Here is a 16660-nt window from a genome sequence, read left to right as displayed (position 1 = left end):
AGCGGCCGTGCTGCTCGCGTGCCTGGGGCCTGTCGGGCTGCGCGCCGAGCCGCGCGCCGTGGCGGAGCCTCACAGCGGCGGGCGCCGTGCCTGCCGCTGCTGTGGGCGCGGCGCTGCTCGCGTGCCTGCGCTGCCCGCGGCCGCGTTCCGGCGCTGCTGGCGCGCGTCGGCGCTGCGACGTCTCCCGCTTCGACGTCCTCTCCTCACCACCTCGACCTCGCACTCTCTCTTACGCCTCTTACGCGCCAGCACAGGCACCCCGCTGCCTCTGTCTGCGCTGCCACCGCGCTCCGCCGCGCCTTGCGCACTTCCGCCGCCGGCCGTGCCTCGCGGACGCGCCCGCGCTCCGGCTCGCAGGCCGCACCACTCGTCGGGAGCAGCAGCAGCAGCGTCGCAGCGCTGGCCCGCATCTGCTAGAGCAGCTGCAGCAGCGCCGGCCTCGCAGCCGCCGCAGCTGCGTACCGCAGCAGTATGGCTGGTCCGTCTGGCGCCCATGCGGCAGGCGCGCCGTTGGACGCCGTCGTCGTGTCGCCGAGCGAAGCCGGTGCCGCCGCTGCAGGCTACTTTCCCAGTGCGGGCGACGCTCCGGCACCGGCACCAGCGTCGTCGGCCGTCGCGCAGGCTCGGCACACGCATGCGCCGCAGTTCGCCTCGCCGCTGCGCTCTGCCTACCAGCCGTCGCCGTCGCCGCCCTCGTCGTCGGGCTCGTCGCTCGCACCCACGCTGGCGGCGCGCAACGCCATCCACCGCACCACGTCCTACGACCCGCCGCGCGAGTCGCTCGACGCCGGCGCCGCCGCCGGCCCGCGCTCTGACAGTCCGTCGACGCGGCGCCTCAGCGAGCCGCACCCCAACGCCTCGCAGCCGGCCGTGCGCGCCACGCCCTTTGCCGACGCATGGCACACGCCCGAGCGCAGCACCACGCCGGCGCTCGATGCCGGCAGCGTGCCGCGGCGCAGCCTCAGCCGCGCCGGCAGCTCCAATGGCGTCGACGGCGACGCGTACGGCCTGCCGCAGTACACGACGCCCGGCGGCTATGCCTCGAGCGTCGACGGCGACTTCTACTCTGCGCCGCCGTCGCGCCTCATCTCGCGCACTCCCACGCCCGTGCTCGGCCTCGGCAGCGTGGCGGCCGTGTCGGAGAGCGAAGAGTACGCCAGCTCCGACTCGTCCGAGAGCTTCGGCCGGCCAGCGGGCGCGGCGAGCGGGCTGGGCGCCTTCTTTGGCTGGGGCACGCGCAGCAGCGGCATGGGCCGCAGCAGCAAGGGCTCGTACCATGCCCTCTCGCGGCACTCGGTCAAGTCGTCGGGCGACCTCGGCAAGTGGGACGGCATGCCGAGCACGCCCATGATGGAGGCTGGCTCGAGCAAGAAGGGCCGCTGGGCCGCACGGTCGCGCGGCGGAGACAGCGCCGATGATCGCCTGGCAGACCGACACTTGGGCGGCGACAGTCTGCCGCTGCGCACGCGCATCGGCGGCGCGGGGCGGCGGCGGAGGTCTCCACGCGGCGGCTGGCCAAACCCGCTGCGCCTCGTCTCGACGCTGCTGGTGCGCACCTTCCGCACCTTCTTCGGGCCGATTCACCCGGCAACAATCATGGTCGCGCTGGCGCTCATCGCCGCGTTCGTCACGAGCGTGACGATGCTCATCATCTACATCCTCAACCCGGACAAGGAGCCGCTGCCGTGGCGCACGTACTGCGCGGCGCAGATGCCCTTTCCGCACATATTTGCCGACCGGCTGGCGCCCGTCGATGTCCTCGTCGGCGTGCTGACCGTCGACAACAAGTACGAGCGGCGCAACATGATTCGCTCCACGTACGCCTCGCACACGCTGCCGCTGGGGCCCGACGGCCGGCCGATGGCAAACGTGCAGGTCAAGTTCATCCTCGGCAAGGTGCGCAAGGCGCACGCGCGGCGCGTCGCCCTCGAGATGGAGGCGTACAACGACATCGTCGTGCTGGACATGGACGAGAACATGAGTGCTCGCAAGACGCTCACGTTCCTCAAGTGGGCCGCGCAGAACGCCACGATGCCCTTTGTGCGGCCGAGCGCGCCGCTCAGTGCCGCACCCGAGACGCCGGGCCATGTATCGGCACAGCTGCCGGACAAGGCGCGCCGCTCGGACAATGTGGCGTGGAAGAAGGTCGACTATGTCGTCAAGGCCGACGACGACTCCTTCATCGTGCTGAGCGAGCTCGAGCGGCATCTGCGCGTGGCGCCGCGCAAGATGACGTACTGGGGCTGTGAGTGGCTGCGGCGCGCACGACACGCCGCTCTCGACTGACGCCTCGCTGCAGATCTCGTCAAAGAGTGGTTCATGGGCGGCGAGGCGTACGCGCTGTCGATGGACCTGGTCGAGTGGCTCGCGCACTCGCCCGAGGTCGAGCGCACGGCCAAGGGCAAGGAGGACACGCGCACGCCGCAGTGGATTGCGATGCACCCGAACCGCAGCTCCGTCAGCTGGATCTCGGAGCACTGCTGGATCTACGACCACCCCAAGGCGGGCACGCCGTACTCGCACGGCTTCCTCTTCCCCGACTACGTCGAGCGCATCAAGGCTGAGGCGCGCGTCGGACTCAGCGAGCAGGAGGTGATGTGGCGCGGCGGCGAGCGGCGCAGCCACAGCTACAGCACCGTCAGCCGCTGGCACCACGCCTACGTGGCGCCGCGCGATCACCTGACCGCCGAGGAGGAGATCGAGGCGCTCGTCGAGGGCGGCGGCCGCTGGGCCGGCACGTGGGTGCGCGGCGCCGCTGGCGAGGGCAGCAGCAGCGAGACCGAGACGTGGCTGCCGTGGTCCGACATCGTCTACGAGAGCGACGACGAGCGGCTGCGCGTCTCGGGCGATTCGCGCGCTGGCGGCCAGGGCATCTTTGCCTCGGACGTCAGCATCGACCAGCTCACCGGGTTGCCTCTGCTCGGCCCGCCGCTCGGCACCAACACGAGCAGGGGCGCGCCTGCTCCGGCCACACGGCGACGGCGAAGCGCTCAAGTCGCACCGCCGCCTTCGCTCGAGCGCGACCAGGTGGCTCCGCGCGACCCGAGCTGGCTGATCGGCAGTCCGCCTGCCGCGCCCGCAATCGACGGCGACGAGCGGCTCGACGAGAACGCGAGCGGCGGCATCTTCAACCATCTGCCCATTCTGCCCGACCTTGCCAAGCTCGGCCGCGCACTGCAAGTCGAGGCTGCACCTCTCGAGCCAAGTGCCGTCGAGCAGGCGGCGCAGCGGGCCATGGCGGCGGACCGTGAGGCCGAGAAGCTGCGTCTGCTGCCGCGCCCCACGCACAAGGACGGCGACGGCACGGCCGAGGCGCTGCGTGCGCGCCGCTACCTCGGGCGCCCGCACGGCGGCACCGTCGTGGTGCACTATCTCAAGAAGAGCGAGTGGTGGCTCGAGACGGCCATGGTCTTCCTCGGCCGCGGCGCCATGTGGCAGTCGGACATTGGCGGCGCGGCGCGCGAGTACCGCCAGTACGGCAGCCCGCTGGTGCGCCACGACGGCTACATCAGCGAGGGCCGCAGCCAGCCACGGCCGGACCAGGGCGTCAACGTCGCCGAGGGCGACGAGCGCTGGACGGCCATCGCTGGCAAGAAGGAGCGGCCGCCAGCCGACAAGCCGAGCACCGAGTCGACGTCGACCATCTAGATCTGCCGCTGCTACCTGCCTCTCCTATCATCTCTTATCCCCAACAGCACCTCCTGCACGGCTCGCTTGCGCCTGCACGCTCGCTCCCAGTCACTTTCCGTCTGCCATGCCTCTCGTCACGCTCTTCATGCTGCCACCTGCCCCTGCTGCACACAGCCAATCCCTCGGCATCTTTGTCCTCCACACACCTCGCTGCGTTCCGTCTCCCTCTCGGTCACTCGGGCATGACCTCCGGATTACTCTGCCAAAGCATCACATTGCGTCGTCAACGTAGCGGCAGGGCCCGAGTGTCGTCGAGTCGTTGCGATCCCCTCGACCAGGTCAGATGGCGCTGAGCATGCCCTCGATGGCCGCGCGCAGCTCTGCGGCACGAGGCGCGTCAGCGGTGCGAAGGAGGAGAGGCGAGGCGGCGAACTCACGCAGCTCGCCGCCGCGCTGCTTCGAGTGGTCCGCGAGCTCCTTGCGCAGCTCGGCCTGGCGCTTCTGGAAGTCCTTCTCGAGGCCTGCGACCTTGTCGGCCTGCAGCTGTCCTGCAGATGCAGTCTGCGTGAGCGGTGGAGTAAGGCCGAGCAGCCCTAGGCAAGACTGACGCAGCATGGCGGCGCGCGTGGTCCAGTCTGCGCGACCTTTGGCACGCTCCTTGTACAGCTCGCTGACGTCCTCGGTATCAGCCTCTGTGTCAGGCTCAGCCTCCGGCCAAGCTCACCGGCGCCTCTCGCTGAGCGCCTCGATGCGCGCCAGCGCCTTCTCCATCTGTGCCAGCACGTCGTGTGTCGTGTCCTGCGCCACGCGCGTCGAGTCGCGTACTGCACTTTCGACCGCTGCGCACGAGTCACTGCGGAGCCGGGCTCAGGGGCGTGGCTAGACGAGCTGAGGGCTCTTGCGTACCTCATGCCCGGAGCAAGGACAGCCAGGCCCTCGGTCAGCACTGCTCGCCGGCGTGTCAGCCCGGCGTCCAGCAGCGTTGCAGCGTCGCGGCGCACTCACGCTTCATCTCCGCATACACGCCGTCGAGACTGCTCTGCTGCTTGATGGCGTTGAACGCATCGACTGAGTCTGCTCTGCCTCAGCTGGGCTCTGCGATGCGCCTCAGCGAGGCGACGCACCCTTCATGCTCTTCAACAGCTCGCGCTCCGTCTCCTCCTTGGCGCCGCCGTCAGGCTCGCGTCGTGCTCTGACGATGCTTGGATCAGCAGGATGCCGGGCACTCTCGCTCCTGCTCTGTGCTTACTCACGGAACATCAGAACGGTCACTCGCGCGGCTGTCCGAGCCCAAGCTCTCCTCGTCGGTGGGCCACGTCTGGCTCAGCGGTCCGCGCATGCGGCCGGCTTGCGAGTGCGGGAGGCGCTCCAGCGGCGAGTGCTGCCGAGCGCCTCCCTCGAGAGGTGCAGCGCGGCTGCGGCGCACGGCCGAGCTCGAGCTGCGCTCGTGGCGTTCGCCGTCGTTGTCCTGCACGCCGCCTGCGGCACGAGGGCGTGAGGACAGTCGTTGATGCTCGGTACGCACAGCTGAGGATGCATGCGTAAGAGGCAGCTCTTTCCAGTGCAGCGAGTCGATGGCTCACCCCCATGCGGCGACGACGCGCTGCCAGGCGCCGCAACACGCTCGATGCCGAGCGCGGCGTTGAGCGCCTCGCGAGGACGCAGTGCAGCGCTGGTGGTAGACCTGACCTTCCTGCCGCTACGGTCGCCACCCTGGCGGACAGTATGAGTCTTGAGCGTGTCCATTGCGAGGCAGCAGGTCGGCAGGGGTTCCGAGCAAGGTCGTTGGTGCGGACGGACGCCGTTGACGAGGAGACCGCTCGCAGAACGGGTCGATGTCGCCGCGTAAGGCTCGCACTACGTTGGCAGTCTCGTGCGGTGCCAAAGGTATCGAAGCCAAGCACGGCGAGCGTGTGGGATGTGGAGAGAAAGCAAGAGGCAGCGACGTTGACGCACTGTTCATAGCGCTATAGGAGAGCAGCTCGTGACAGGCGGCAGGACGCGGCGCGGTGACGCCGGTCAGGGGCTTGCCCGAATGCGTGTGCAGCTCTCACACCGAGCCAGGACTGCATGCTGCGCCTGGTCGGCTCTCGAGATGTAAGCTGCATGGAGTTGTAGCTGGTCATCGGCCTGCGAGCACATGCTGTTGCGTGGCGCCTCTTGCTTCGCCGCAGCTGGGCGTGAAGGATCGGCACGTCGCGCGTCGAGGGAAGCGCCCCTGGGGACCGACGCGCCAGCTCGCCTCTCGTCGTCTGATCTGTCAGCGAAGCCTGCCAGCGCACATGTGTCGAGTTGATGCAGCAGAGCACCGCCATTTGGACATCGGCGTCAAACCCTGTCCTTGTCAGCAAGCAGCGAAGCGAACGACGGGCTTCTCAGCCTCGGGAGAGGGTCGTGCCAGGGCAGCAGCTGCACGTGACTGCGGGGCGCGCCAGCGCAAGAGAGGCAGGCACGCACGCTGCGGAGCCGCGGCCGTGCGTCCGGCTCGGCGTCGCGCTGCTGCGCCAACGCGCCTGGCTTGGCCTGATAGGCGCGCTTGCAGCAGGCTCGCTCTGCTCCCACCTTCCCGACCTCCTGCTCGCCCATCTCTCCCGCCATGCTTGCCTTCGCTCCCCGTCTCGCCGTCCGTTCGCTGCCGCGTGCCGTGCCCGCGCTCCGCGTGGCGCCCGCGGCGCGCCGCACGCTCCTCACGTCGGCGGTGCGCCGCGGCGTCTCGACGCGCTACACGGCCGAGCACGAGTGGGTGCGCTTCGACGACGCCAGCAACGTCGGCACCATCGGCATCACCGACTATGCGCAGAACTCGCTCGGCGACGTCGTCTTTGTCGAGCTGCCCGCCGAGGGCTCGCAGGTCAAGATGGGCGGTGAGTGCGGCGCGGAGAGCGATGGGGCAGCATACTGGCGGCGCGGCAGAGCCGTGGCAGGCGCTGCAGGCGCTGGGTGAGACGTAGCGTACCACAGCACTGCTGTCTGGCAGTGCATAAAGCTGTGGCACGGCGGGATGCAGCAGTATGTCTGGGCAGGGCATGCTGCAGCACTGCATCGCAGCGCCTGGACCCGCCGCACAGCACACCGCCCTGGGCCGCAGTCTCAGCCGTCTGACGCCTCTCTCTGCGCGACGCCAGAGCAAATCGGCTCCGTCGAGTCCGTCAAGGCCGCCTCGGACATCTACAGCCCCGTGTCGGGCGTCGTCGAGAGCGTGAACACGGAGCTCGGCGACCAGCCGGGCCTGCTCAACAAGAGCCCGCTCGAGAACGGTGAGTAAGGGCAGCATGCTGGGGTGCGCCATAGGGGGCAAGGGGCAGGAGCGTGGCCGGAAAGGTTGAAGTGTGACTGGTAGAAAGAGAGCGCGCTGCTCGTGCGAGAGCGGCGAGAAGCGCAACGCAGCAGCTGGCCGAATGCGCTGGCTCCGCGCTCGGCCGCTGTCGCCGGGGGCATGCGCCTCGGACGAGCAGCAGCTGCGTCGTGGCGCTCTCTGTGGCAGAGCCGCGATGCCTCGTCAGCGCTTTCCCCGAGCATGTTTGTCCGAGTAAGCCCTGGATGTATCAAAGATGCCTTCCAGACGCTCGGGGATGACCTGCCGCCGCCGAGGAAGAGAAGCAGGGCTTCTGCGCGCCCTGTTTGCGCTCGGAAGCATCAGACGGGCCCGCTCGTTGCGTCCGAGAGAGTCAGAGCTTGCTCGATCCGCCTGCTCGAGGCGTCAGTCCCAGAGTCTCGCCCGTCATAGCAGGCGGAGCGAGCAAGCTGTGACACTCTCGGACGCAACGAGCCGGAGCAAGCGCGCCTCGCTCGCCTCTCCTGCTGCCTTGCCCGCCTGACACGCAAGCTGACGCGCTCCTCCTCTCTCTCTCCCTCAGGCTGGCTGTGCCAGATCAAGCTGGCCAACCCGTCCGAGTTCACGACGCTGCTCGACGAGGCGGCGTACAAGGCGCTGTGCGAGGATGCCTAGGCGCTCGACGTAGCCACCGATGCCAGGTCGCTGAATAGTATTAATGTGCCCATAGCTCCATCCAGCGAGCCGCGATCTGGCTTTCTGGGCAACAGCCTCTGTGAAGCACGTGCGGCTAACAGCGGCCTGGTCTGCAGAGCACCGCTCTTGCTGTCCTGCCTCTCGGTCCTGCGGCCGCGGCTCGCAGCCCTCTCTTGCCCTCTCTCGCAACCTGCATCGCGGTGCTCTGCGAAGCCGGCGCAGCACGAGCGCCATCGCGGCCTCGTCCTGTTGCGCGAGCCACGCTCGGAGGCAGCAGATGTGTCGCCTGAGTAGCTTTGAGCGCTCCGAGCGGCCGGACAACGCTGGACCCTGTCGCTCGTCGCCGCTCGTCGCTCGTAGGCCACACGGAGGAGGGCAGCGGCGGCTTTGCCGAAGGGCAGCGCCACGGTTTTCTGATGCTCATGCTCTTGGCCAGCAGCAGGGTCCGCCTCGAGCGGCCGGCAGAGAGCGTGCCCTGCACCTGCACCGAGCCAAGCCGCGCGGGCCTGCATGCTCCCGCGCCGGACCGGCCGTCGTCGGCCCGAGGGACAGACGCGCATGGCACCTCGGGATGGCGGCGCCAGGGTCGCGCTTGAATGCTGCGCCGCTGCTGCGGCGCAGCGAGACAAGCATGGCAGCTGCTCCTGCTCGGTGCATGCGCTGCCGCCGCTGAAGCGAACGGACCGCCGCGCCCGGCGCGGCCCTCGCTGCTCGGACAGGGCTCGGCCAGGACGCCGCCGCGGCGGGCGCGGGAAGGTGTGGCTTGCGGCGGGAGCGGTGCGCGTGGGAACGGCGCGCGCATCTTGCTTCTCGCCCCTCGTCCGCTGCCCCACTTCACGCGCCGCCTTCGCACAGCAGGCCCGCTCCCGATGCACCAGATGCAGAGGCAGTGCACGCTCAGCCGCCCGCAGCGCCGGCTTGCGGCACTCGCAGCCTGAGATGGCCTGACTGTGGCGCGGCGGACCCCATCGGCGGCAGCATGCAGCCCTTCGCCACGCTGGAGCGGCCGCGACGGCACTGCGGCGACGGCCGGGCGCTAAGCCGCCGCACCGCGAGGCCCGCCGTCCGCCAGGCGCAGAGCGGCAGCCACTTGCCCAGCGGCATCCGCACTCCGCCATGTGCTCCCAGCTCTTGAACACAACGCGCGTGCGGCGCCGCAGCCAGCCGGCTGCCAGCACGAGATGCACCCCGTGCAAACTGAAAGCACACGTTGCCCGCCGTCTGCACGCACAGGCCACCGCAGCCACCGCGGCCACTCGTCGTGCCCTGCTGTCATGCGCAGGGCGCCGGCCTCCCGCTGCCGAGGCAGCCCTGCACCCCGAGTGCTGCTGCTGCGGGCCCGCGCTCCTTCTCGGCCCGAGCGCGTGCGAAGAAAGGCGAGGCCGGAGCAGCGACGACGCAGCGAGCGCGCCTCGAGGCGGCCCAGGCAGCGGGCGCTGTGTGTTGCCAACGAGGGCAGGCAGGCTCACGTCTATAAGAAGCGCGCTGCCGACGCACCCATGCCCACTCGCCACCGCACTTCGCTCTTCTCGCTCAAGACACACCTCACCATGCGCTTCGCCCTCTCCACCGCCGTCGTGGCCGCCGTGTACGCCAACAGCGCCCTCGCCGCGCCGCTCGACGAGCACAGCGCCGGCCTCATGGCGCGCCAGAGTGGGCCCTCGTCGCAGTTCCTGCCCTCGTCGGCGGCGCTGCGCAGCTCGTGGACGCTGCAGGGCTGTGCGCCCGACCGCTACCCCGACGGCCGTGCCATCATGCAGTGGTACAAGGAGGTGGGCACCATCGACGAGTGCCTGCAGTACTGCGACAGCGTCGGCGCGGCGTACTGCGGCGCGGGTGAGTGCAGCCGCCAGCTGCCGTCTGCGCATGCACTGACGCCTCTGCCGCGCAGAGTACGGCTACCAGTGCTTCGGCGGCAACGCGCTCGCGACGGGCATCAACGTGCCCGCCTCGCAGCTGACGACGAGCAACGACGGCGGCTGCAGCACGCCGGCGCGCAGCAGTAGCGCGCAGCGCTTCGGCGGCCCCAATGCGCTGCAGGTGTACAAGAGCAACAGCCGCCCCGTGGCCACGAGCCCGTCGCCCGTCGGCAACAGCACGTTCCAGGGCTGCTTCAGCGACAACACCAATGCGCGCCTGCTGCCTCAGAACAACTACGGCCGCACGGCCAACACCATCGAGTCGTGCATCGCCACGTGCACGAACCAGGGCTACGACCTGGCCGGCCTCGAGGTAGGTGCCGAGGTGGGCAGCTCAGCTGTGCAGGGCTGACTTCAATCTTTCAACAGTACCGCAGCGAGTGCCACTGCGGCGACAGCACCAAGGTCAACATCGCCTCGGCGCAGGCGGCCGCCTCGGACTGCCAGGCGACGTGCACGGGCAATGCCGGGCAGATCTGCGGCGGCGCCGGCCGGCTGTCGATCTACAAGCGCCCTGCCTCGGCGGGCCCGGCGCCCGTCGACTCGTCGAAGAACCCGACGCCCATCACCGTCGGCGGCAGCAAGTACGTCTACCAGGGCTGCTTCAAGGACCGCAGCGACCAGCAGGGCCGCGCCCTCAGCAACTACTACGGCCTCAGCGCCAACGACAACGTCAAGTGCGTGACGAACTGCAAGAACGCCGGCTTCAAGTACGCCGCCACGGAGTGAGTGACGCGCGCACCTCGACGGCAAGAGAGGCGCGCACCAGAGCTGAGCCTTGTCCTCCAGGTTCGGCACCGAGTGCCGCTGCGGCAACACGCTGCGCTACAACGTGCAGCAGGGCGCCGTGTGCGACAAGGCGTGCCCGGGCAACTCGACGCAGGTGTGCGGCGGCAAGTGAGTTGCCTGCCCGATCAGCGCCGCTAGGATGTGCATGTGGCTGACTTCCTCTTGCCGCTGCAGCAACTACTCGATGAGCCTGTACATGCTCACCGCCTGAGGCAGCGCATGTGCTCCGCAGCAGCTGCTTCCCTGACCCCTCCGTCCCGTCACCTACTTCTCGTACCCCTTGGCCCAGTTGCCTAGCTCCCTTTCCAGAAAACCTCTCTCGGCAGCCTGTGCCTGATGAGCGCCTCACGACCCGCAGAAGAAATGACAGCCCCCTTTGGCGCCTTCCGAACTGATCGTCTTCATCACTTGCTGACGCTACCCCGCTCGACGCTTGCTGCCCTTGATGCCGAGCAGTGCATGTGCCTGTTCGAGCGCAGCACACGCTCCCGGGCTCGCCAGCAGCCCTGCCCGAGCCGTACAAGGTGTGGGCCACGTGTGCTGCAACCCACCGGCATTGATCTCGCGTTGGCGAACGCCGACCCCCTGCCCTCTTCGCAGCAGAGTGGTGCCACGGCAACCGGCGAAAGCGCCGCATGAGAGCGAGGCTCGCGGCGACGCCACATCTGCACGGGCAAGCCTGGCTGGCAGCCTCGGACGCCGCTCGGCCCGATCTCACTCGGCCCGACGTGCTGTGACCTTGACCTGTTGGCGTGCGCCGCACGCACGGCAGCACAGGAGAGGGCAAAAGACGGGAAGGACCCTTGGCAGGGCCCTGCAGCTGCGCATGACGGCCGCGGCGCGCCGAGCGCGCGGTGCAGCGTGTCTTGAGCTCCCCGCCTGCCATTGGCCAAGCTCCCGCTCCCGCGCTTGTGACATGCGCAGCGTCCCGCGCGTCCCGCAGCGGCACCCAGAGGCATGCCCTCTCCCTCGACGGCCGAGCGCCCGCACCCTCACACTGCCTCGCGGCACATTTGGCCTTCCGCGTGTCGCCTCTCCATGCCGAGGGGCGTAGAGAGCACCGTGCTCGCAGGCACATAAAAGGCACGCCTCTGGCGGCGCCGGCAGTCAGCACCAAGCTCTGCCAGCCAAATGTTCTCCTCCATCGCCCGCCTCGCCCTCCTCACGAGCGCCATCGGCGCCGCCGCCGTGCTCGCCGTGCCCTTTGCTGCGGCTGCCGCGACGCACACGCTCGTGGCGCGCGCCACGGCCGAGTTCCTGCCGGCGAGCGGCGAGCTGCAGGGCACGTGGGAGCTGCAGGGCTGCTCGCCCGACCCGTACCGCCTCAACCCCGTCATCTGGGGGTCGAGCTTCCAGGAGGTCGACACCATCGATGAATGTCTGACGACGTGCGACTCGGCGGGTGCGCACTACTGCGGCCTCGGTGAGTCTCCAACTGCCACGGCATCTGCCATTGGCCGCTCACGGAGCGTCACGCGCAGGCAACGGCTTCGAGTGCTATGCCAGCAACTTTCTGCGGCACAAGCAGCCCATCTTCCCGGCCGCGCAGCTTTCGCCCACGTCCGATGGCGGATGCAGCTCGCTGGCGCGCGGCAGCAACACCCAGCGCGGCGGCGGCGTCAACTTCCTCCAGGTGTACACGAGCAAGCAGCGGCCGCTACCCTCGACGAAGCCGCGCGTCAATAGCTACAACTTTGACGGCTGCTACTCGGACGACGAGAACAGCCGTCTCCTGCCGACGCAGATCAGCTCGATCGACTTCTACGGTATGACGCTCGACGCGTGCACCGCCGCGTGCTCGGCGCAGGGCATGGATCAGGCCGGAGTGTCGGTGAGCTTCAAAGGCCGCCACGACGTGGGATCTCGATGCGGCCAAGCTGACGCACTCTCTTTCTCGCGATGCAAGGGCCGCCACGAGTGCTTCTGCGGCAAGACGTCGGAGCGCGACGTGGCCAAGGAGGTGCGGAAGTGGGCGCCCGAGGACTGCTTCGACACGTGCTCGGGCGACGGCGGCTCCTTCTGCGGCACCTACTACCCGCGCCGCATCTCCGTCTACCGCCAGGGCGCCGCGCCACCCACGCCGCCGCCGGCGCCGGCGCCGACGAACCCCAGGAACCCCGATGTGATGTTCAAGAACGTCAAGTACGCGTATGACGGATGCTACGCGACGAGCCTCTTCTCCTTCTTCACCTTTACGTATGCGACGGACCGCAAGAACAGCAACGAGCGCTGCGTCGCCTCGTGTGCCGCGCGCGGCTTCACGTACGCCGCCACGACCAAGTGAGGGGTCGGAGCACAGATGTCGCAAACCGATTGTTTCCTGACACGCCCGTTTCACAGCGGCAACGTCTGCCGCTGCGGCAATGCGCTGGCGAACCGCAAGGCCGACGCGGCGGCATGCAATCGCGCGTGTCCCGACGCCTCGTCGCAGACCTGCGGCGGCCGGTGAGTTTGCAGGGGCGAAGAGGTGGCTGAGTGCTCGCAGGACTGACACCGTCTCTGCTATAGCCTGGCACTCAGCGTCTACAAGCGTGCCTAGTGCGCGGCCGCAGCCCGCGCACGAGTTTAGCTTGCCCTGAACCTGCGACGTGAGCCCTCGACCTCGCGACGCCTGTTGAGCTTTGGAATGTGTGCTTCTGTGTGTCAGACGTGCCCCGTGAGGCAACGATAGGCGACCACCTGTGATCGCACGTGACACATAGTGAAAGTGCGGACGCAGGCGTGCCGTCGTGAGGGGAGCTGCGCTGGTGTTGGGGCGGAGGCAGGCGACGCGCACACGACGCACCCTCCGACGCGCGCACTAGGCCGCCGGAACGCGCGCTGGAAGCGCGAAGGCTTCTGCGCCTCTCATGCGCCGCTGCCACACCGATGCCGGGTGCGGCGGCACCGCCGCCGCCGGTCCTGCCGAGGCCATCTGCACCCGCAGGAGACTAGAATGACGCCGCTCGAGAAGCAGCAAGATGCTGCGCGTGGCCGCTGGCAGCTCGGCTGCATCCTTGCCGCGACGGTGGGATCGCCCCTGTCGGCTGTCACGGAGAGGAGCTTGCGGTGCCTGTCGATCGCTCTCGGTCTGCTAGCGTGCGCCATGCCGTGCCGAGGCTGCGCTGCGAGTCTGCGCGCTGAAGGCTGCTCATGGGCATCAGCGACGATGCCATACTTTGAAGCCAGCAGCGTCCTCGTGCGCATGGCGTGCGTTGGACTTCACAACGCCGCACGTGCCCCCCTCTCCTGGCCTCCGGGGCATGCAGCGCCGCGCCTCCACACGAGGGCGCTCCTGCACCTGTCGCGGGCACAGCAAAGCTGCACGCCGTAGCTCGACGCCTGGCCTGGCAAGGCACGCCGCGCAAGATGGAGCGTGGCTGGCGGTCGGAGAAGGCGCTCTTGCTGCACCCTGCCGCGGCCTTTTGACGGCTGGCCTGTCGGGATGGCGGACCCTCTCCTTTGCGTCTGCGATCGTGCCGCGGCGCCTGCGCGTCACGGTGCGGCGCGCCTCCCGCGGCACGCAGAGACAGCCACGCAGCGTCGCGGGCACGCGACCCGCGCCGCGGCGGGGCGAGGAGGTGCAGCGACGTGCAGGAGCGCAGCCGGCGGCGCTCGGAAGCTGCCGCCGTGCCGCCGCCGTGTGTACCTCTGCTGCGCGGCGCTGACCGCGGCCCGGCTTCGGCCTCAGCCTCAGCAGCGATCCATCGCCCGCCGCCAGCATCTCTCCTCTCCTCTCACCACCACCTCCTCACCGCATCCGCCGGCCCCCGCGCGGCCACCCGCTTCCTCTCGCCATCCGCGGCGTCTGGGCATGAGCGCCTGCGCAGCCGCCGGCGGCGGCGGCGCCAGGGCCACCGCCGCGCGCGCCGATGCGGGCGCCGGGCCCTCGCGCTCCGCCAGCGGCACGCATCCCCCCGCCGCCGCCAGCCGCACCGCCGAGCCCGTCGCCGCGCGCCGCCGCCGTCCGCGCCGCCTGCTGCGTGCCAGCGTCGCCGCCCTCGCGCTCGCCTCCGCCGTCGCGCCGCCCGTCTTTTTGCTGCCGCTCGCCGCCTCCTCGCTCGTCGCCGCCGCCGCCATCCCGCCGCGCGCGACAGATCCGTGGCGCCCTGATGGCGGCGCAGCGCAGCAGCGCGCTCGCTCTGCCTGGCGCCTCGCGTCAGACGGCCAGTGGCGGCGGCGCGACGAGCTCGATGCCGACGCCTCGCTCGATCCTGACGCCGACGACATCCCAGAGGAGCTGCTGGCGCATCCGCCCGTGCTGCGGCAGCCCGACGACGCCGATGCCGACGAGCAGGAGCCGCACGACCGGCCACAGGCGTCGACGCAGACGTTCAGTGCGCCGCAGTCGCGCCGCAAGGCGCGCCCCAGCAGCGGCGCGGCGTACCTGCACGACCTGCACTACACGAGCATCACGCCCTTCCACGCGGCGGCCGTGGGGCCCGCGCAGCGCACGCATCGCTCGCTCGGCCTCTTTCCGCGCAGCTACGCCTTCCGCCAGCGCACCTCGCCCGCGCGCGGCATCACCACGTCCGAGGCGGCGGCGCTGCAGGGCGCGGCGCCGCAGCTCGCCGTGCCGGCCGACGTGTCGCACGACAGCCTGCTGCGCCACGGCTGGTCGCGCTGGCAGCTCGACGACGACGTGCGCCTCTCGGTGCCCGACGACGGGCGCCGGCCGCGCCGCGAGAGCGCCGTCAAGTGGGCAAAGGAGCTGTGGGGCAAGCCGTGGTGGCGCTGGACGCCCGGCCAGGGCTACGTGTACGGCCGCTTCAAGGACCTCGATGCCTACACGCATGGGCCCGGCATTGCGCTCGCGCAGCTGGCGCCGCCGCTGCACCGCGCCAAGACTCCGTGAGTAGTGCGAGGGGGGGGGGGCGGAGTTGGGGGAGGGGCGATGGGGGGGCCGATGGATGAGGCGGCTCTTTGAGGATTGGCGCGCAGTGCGTCTCGTGCCGGGCGGCCTCTGCTCGATGTCGCTGCTGCGTCCCGGCATCGTAGCATGTCAGCCGGGATCGTTATAGCTGGCTTGAGCGCGCCGCGCATGAGCCTGGGGGGGGGCGGAGGGTGAGGGGGAGGGTGGGGGGGGGGGGGGGGGGGGGGGGGGGGGGGGGGGGGGGGGGGGGGGGGGGGGGGGGGGGGGGGGGGGGGGCAGAGAGGGGGCTGCGCACAGTGAATGCGGGGCAGAGTATGCGTGCCTCGAGTGGCGCTGTGGTCTTGGGAACACGTGTACAAGCAAGAGGATGCGACATGCTGCGCGGCCGCAAGAGCGGCAGAGCGTCCTGCCGGCTGCGGGCTTAGAAGGGGACGTGTGCCATGCGCTGCTGCGCAAAGGCCCCGAGCTGACGCCTTGGCTGCAGACGTCTTCCTCTGATCCCCAATTCGTCCAAGCGAGAACTCGCGTGGATGGTGGCGTACTTCATCGCCGTGCTGGCGTGCGTCGTGATCCTCCTCGAGCTGCGCGCCGCGCGCCGCACGCAGGCAAAGGGCAAGAGCCTGATGCGCAGCGCTTCGCACTCGCGCCGCGACAGCCGGCCGATCCAGACGCAGCAGCGCACCAAGGCGACGATGCTGCGCGACTTTTGCCGCGCAGCGCTGCGCCGTGCCGACCAGGGCGTCGGCGGCGACACCAAGCATCCGCGCGCGCCGCTCCGGGTGCGCATCGATGGGCCGAGCCAGCACGAGGCTCTTCCGCAGCTCGGCTCCTCGACAATCGAGCTGCTCGAGCGCGGCACGCTGTCCAGTGGCGCAGCCTCCTCCGCAGCGCCGTCCACGTCGCCAACATCGGGGCGCACGCCGCCGCGGGCAAAGGCGAAGAAGTCGGCGAGCGGCATCTTCGCCTCGCCGCCGCGCGGCGGCAAGGAGTCGCCGGAGCCCGACGACGAGAATGTCCTGACCATCGTCTCGGACACGGGCATGTCGAGCAGCCCCGAGACGCAAAAGGGCTGGGCCTCGTACGACAGCTTCGCCACGGGCGCCGCGCTCACGCCGCGGCCCGACCTGCTGCGGCGCACGAGCGACACCCATGCGGCGTCGCCCCGCTCTGACTGTGAGTATAGAGCGACAAGAGGTGCGATGGCGGCACTGACGCCGTGCTCATCAGCTTCTTTGCGCTCTGCGTCTGGCTCTGTGATGCGCGCTTTCCGCTCGCGACCGGCCTTCATCGGCGCCGAGTCGACCCTGGCTCGCGTCTGAGCATCCGTCTTCTCCCCCGCGTCTCCGCCTCGACGCCGTCATACCTCATACCCGCTGCCTTGCGCCGCACAGACAGCCGCCGCAGCGTTCTGTCAGCCTCCCGCATGGCCGCCTCCTAGACCACTAATGAAAGATCGTCGCCCTCAAATGTCGCTGTTGCCCACCGGGCCTGCCGCGTGAT

The 16660-nt window shown here is 69.8% G+C and overlaps 6 protein-coding genes across 6 annotated transcripts; 5 read left to right on the top strand and 1 right to left on the bottom strand.

The window, feature by feature from the left end:
- Window positions 1-1641: 1641 nt before the first annotated feature.
- Window positions 1642-3648, top strand: FA09DRAFT_292491 (hypothetical protein; the record flags this gene model as incomplete). The annotated part of the gene is made up of 3 exons (XM_025740006.1): window positions 1642-2245; window positions 2300-2838; window positions 3229-3648. The coding sequence occupies 3 exons, from the start codon at window positions 1642-1644 to the stop codon at window positions 3646-3648; spliced, it is 1563 nt and encodes a 520-aa protein (XP_025601650.1).
- Window positions 3649-3937: 289 nt separating this feature from the next.
- On the bottom strand, window positions 3938-4658 carry FA09DRAFT_327305 (hypothetical protein). Its single transcript, XM_025741359.1, has 6 exons — window positions 4636-4658; window positions 4537-4576; window positions 4355-4483; window positions 4239-4300; window positions 4068-4178; window positions 3938-4010 (listed from the first exon to the last, which is right to left on the bottom strand). Exons 1-6 carry the CDS (start codon window positions 4640-4642, stop codon window positions 3970-3972), a joined length of 390 nt encoding a protein of 129 aa, XP_025601649.1. The 5' UTR covers window positions 4643-4658; the 3' UTR covers window positions 3938-3969.
- Window positions 4659-6226: 1568 nt separating this feature from the next.
- On the top strand, window positions 6227-7579 carry FA09DRAFT_335982 (hypothetical protein; the record flags this gene model as incomplete). The annotated part of the gene is made up of 3 exons (XM_025743820.1): window positions 6227-6494; window positions 6756-6887; window positions 7488-7579. The coding sequence occupies 3 exons, from the start codon at window positions 6227-6229 to the stop codon at window positions 7577-7579; spliced, it is 492 nt and encodes a 163-aa protein (XP_025601648.1).
- Window positions 7580-8935: 1356 nt separating this feature from the next.
- Window positions 8936-10700, top strand: FA09DRAFT_327302 (WSC-domain-containing protein). Its single transcript, XM_025741358.1, has 5 exons — window positions 8936-9436; window positions 9492-9832; window positions 9889-10244; window positions 10309-10416; window positions 10483-10700. Exons 1-5 carry the CDS (start codon window positions 9100-9102, stop codon window positions 10517-10519), a joined length of 1179 nt encoding a protein of 392 aa, XP_025601647.1. The 5' UTR covers window positions 8936-9099; the 3' UTR covers window positions 10520-10700.
- A 739-nt stretch (window positions 10701-11439) lies between these two features.
- FA09DRAFT_335980 (hypothetical protein) lies at window positions 11440-12847 on the top strand (the record flags this gene model as incomplete). The annotated part of the gene is made up of 5 exons (XM_025743819.1): window positions 11440-11731; window positions 11790-12139; window positions 12215-12588; window positions 12649-12753; window positions 12817-12847. The coding sequence occupies 5 exons, from the start codon at window positions 11440-11442 to the stop codon at window positions 12845-12847; spliced, it is 1152 nt and encodes a 383-aa protein (XP_025601646.1).
- Window positions 12848-14101: 1254 nt separating this feature from the next.
- On the top strand, window positions 14102-16628 carry FA09DRAFT_357944 (hypothetical protein; the record flags this gene model as incomplete). Its single annotated transcript, XM_025744888.1, has 3 exons — window positions 14102-15138; window positions 15645-16333; window positions 16388-16628. The coding sequence occupies 3 exons, from the start codon at window positions 14102-14104 to the stop codon at window positions 16477-16479; spliced, it is 1818 nt and encodes a 605-aa protein (XP_025601645.1). The 3' UTR covers window positions 16480-16628.
- Window positions 16629-16660: the final 32 nt, after the last annotated feature.

Source organism: Tilletiopsis washingtonensis, assembly GCF_003144115.1.
Source record: "Tilletiopsis washingtonensis strain MCA 4186 unplaced genomic scaffold FA09scaffold_1, whole genome shotgun sequence".
Classification (NCBI taxonomy): Eukaryota; Fungi; Basidiomycota; class Exobasidiomycetes; order Entylomatales; genus Tilletiopsis; species Tilletiopsis washingtonensis.
The sequence above is the reverse complement of the archived record's forward strand: the minus strand, read 5'-3'. Positions and strand labels throughout refer to the sequence as shown.

Bases quoted from the DNA above. Each gene is read 5' to 3' on its own strand.
- FA09DRAFT_327305 (XM_025741359.1), bottom strand. The intron at 4,179-4,238 runs GTCAGTCTTGCC...CTGCATCTGCAG, and splicing joins CACGCGCGCCGCCATGCTGC to GACAGCTGCAGGCCGACAAG. The intron at 4,011-4,067 runs GTGAGTTCGCCG...CTCGTGCCGCAG, and splicing joins GCAGCGCGGCGGCGAGCTGC to AGCTGCGCGCGGCCATCGAG.
- FA09DRAFT_327302 (XM_025741358.1), top strand. From the start codon at position 9,100: ATGCCCACTCGCCACCGCACTTCGCTCTTCTCGCTCAAGACACACCTC. The intron at 9,833-9,888 runs GTAGGTGCCGAG...ATCTTTCAACAG, and splicing joins ACGACCTGGCCGGCCTCGAG to TACCGCAGCGAGTGCCACTG. The intron at 10,245-10,308 runs GTGAGTGACGCG...CTTGTCCTCCAG, and splicing joins TTCAAGTACGCCGCCACGGA to GTTCGGCACCGAGTGCCGCT.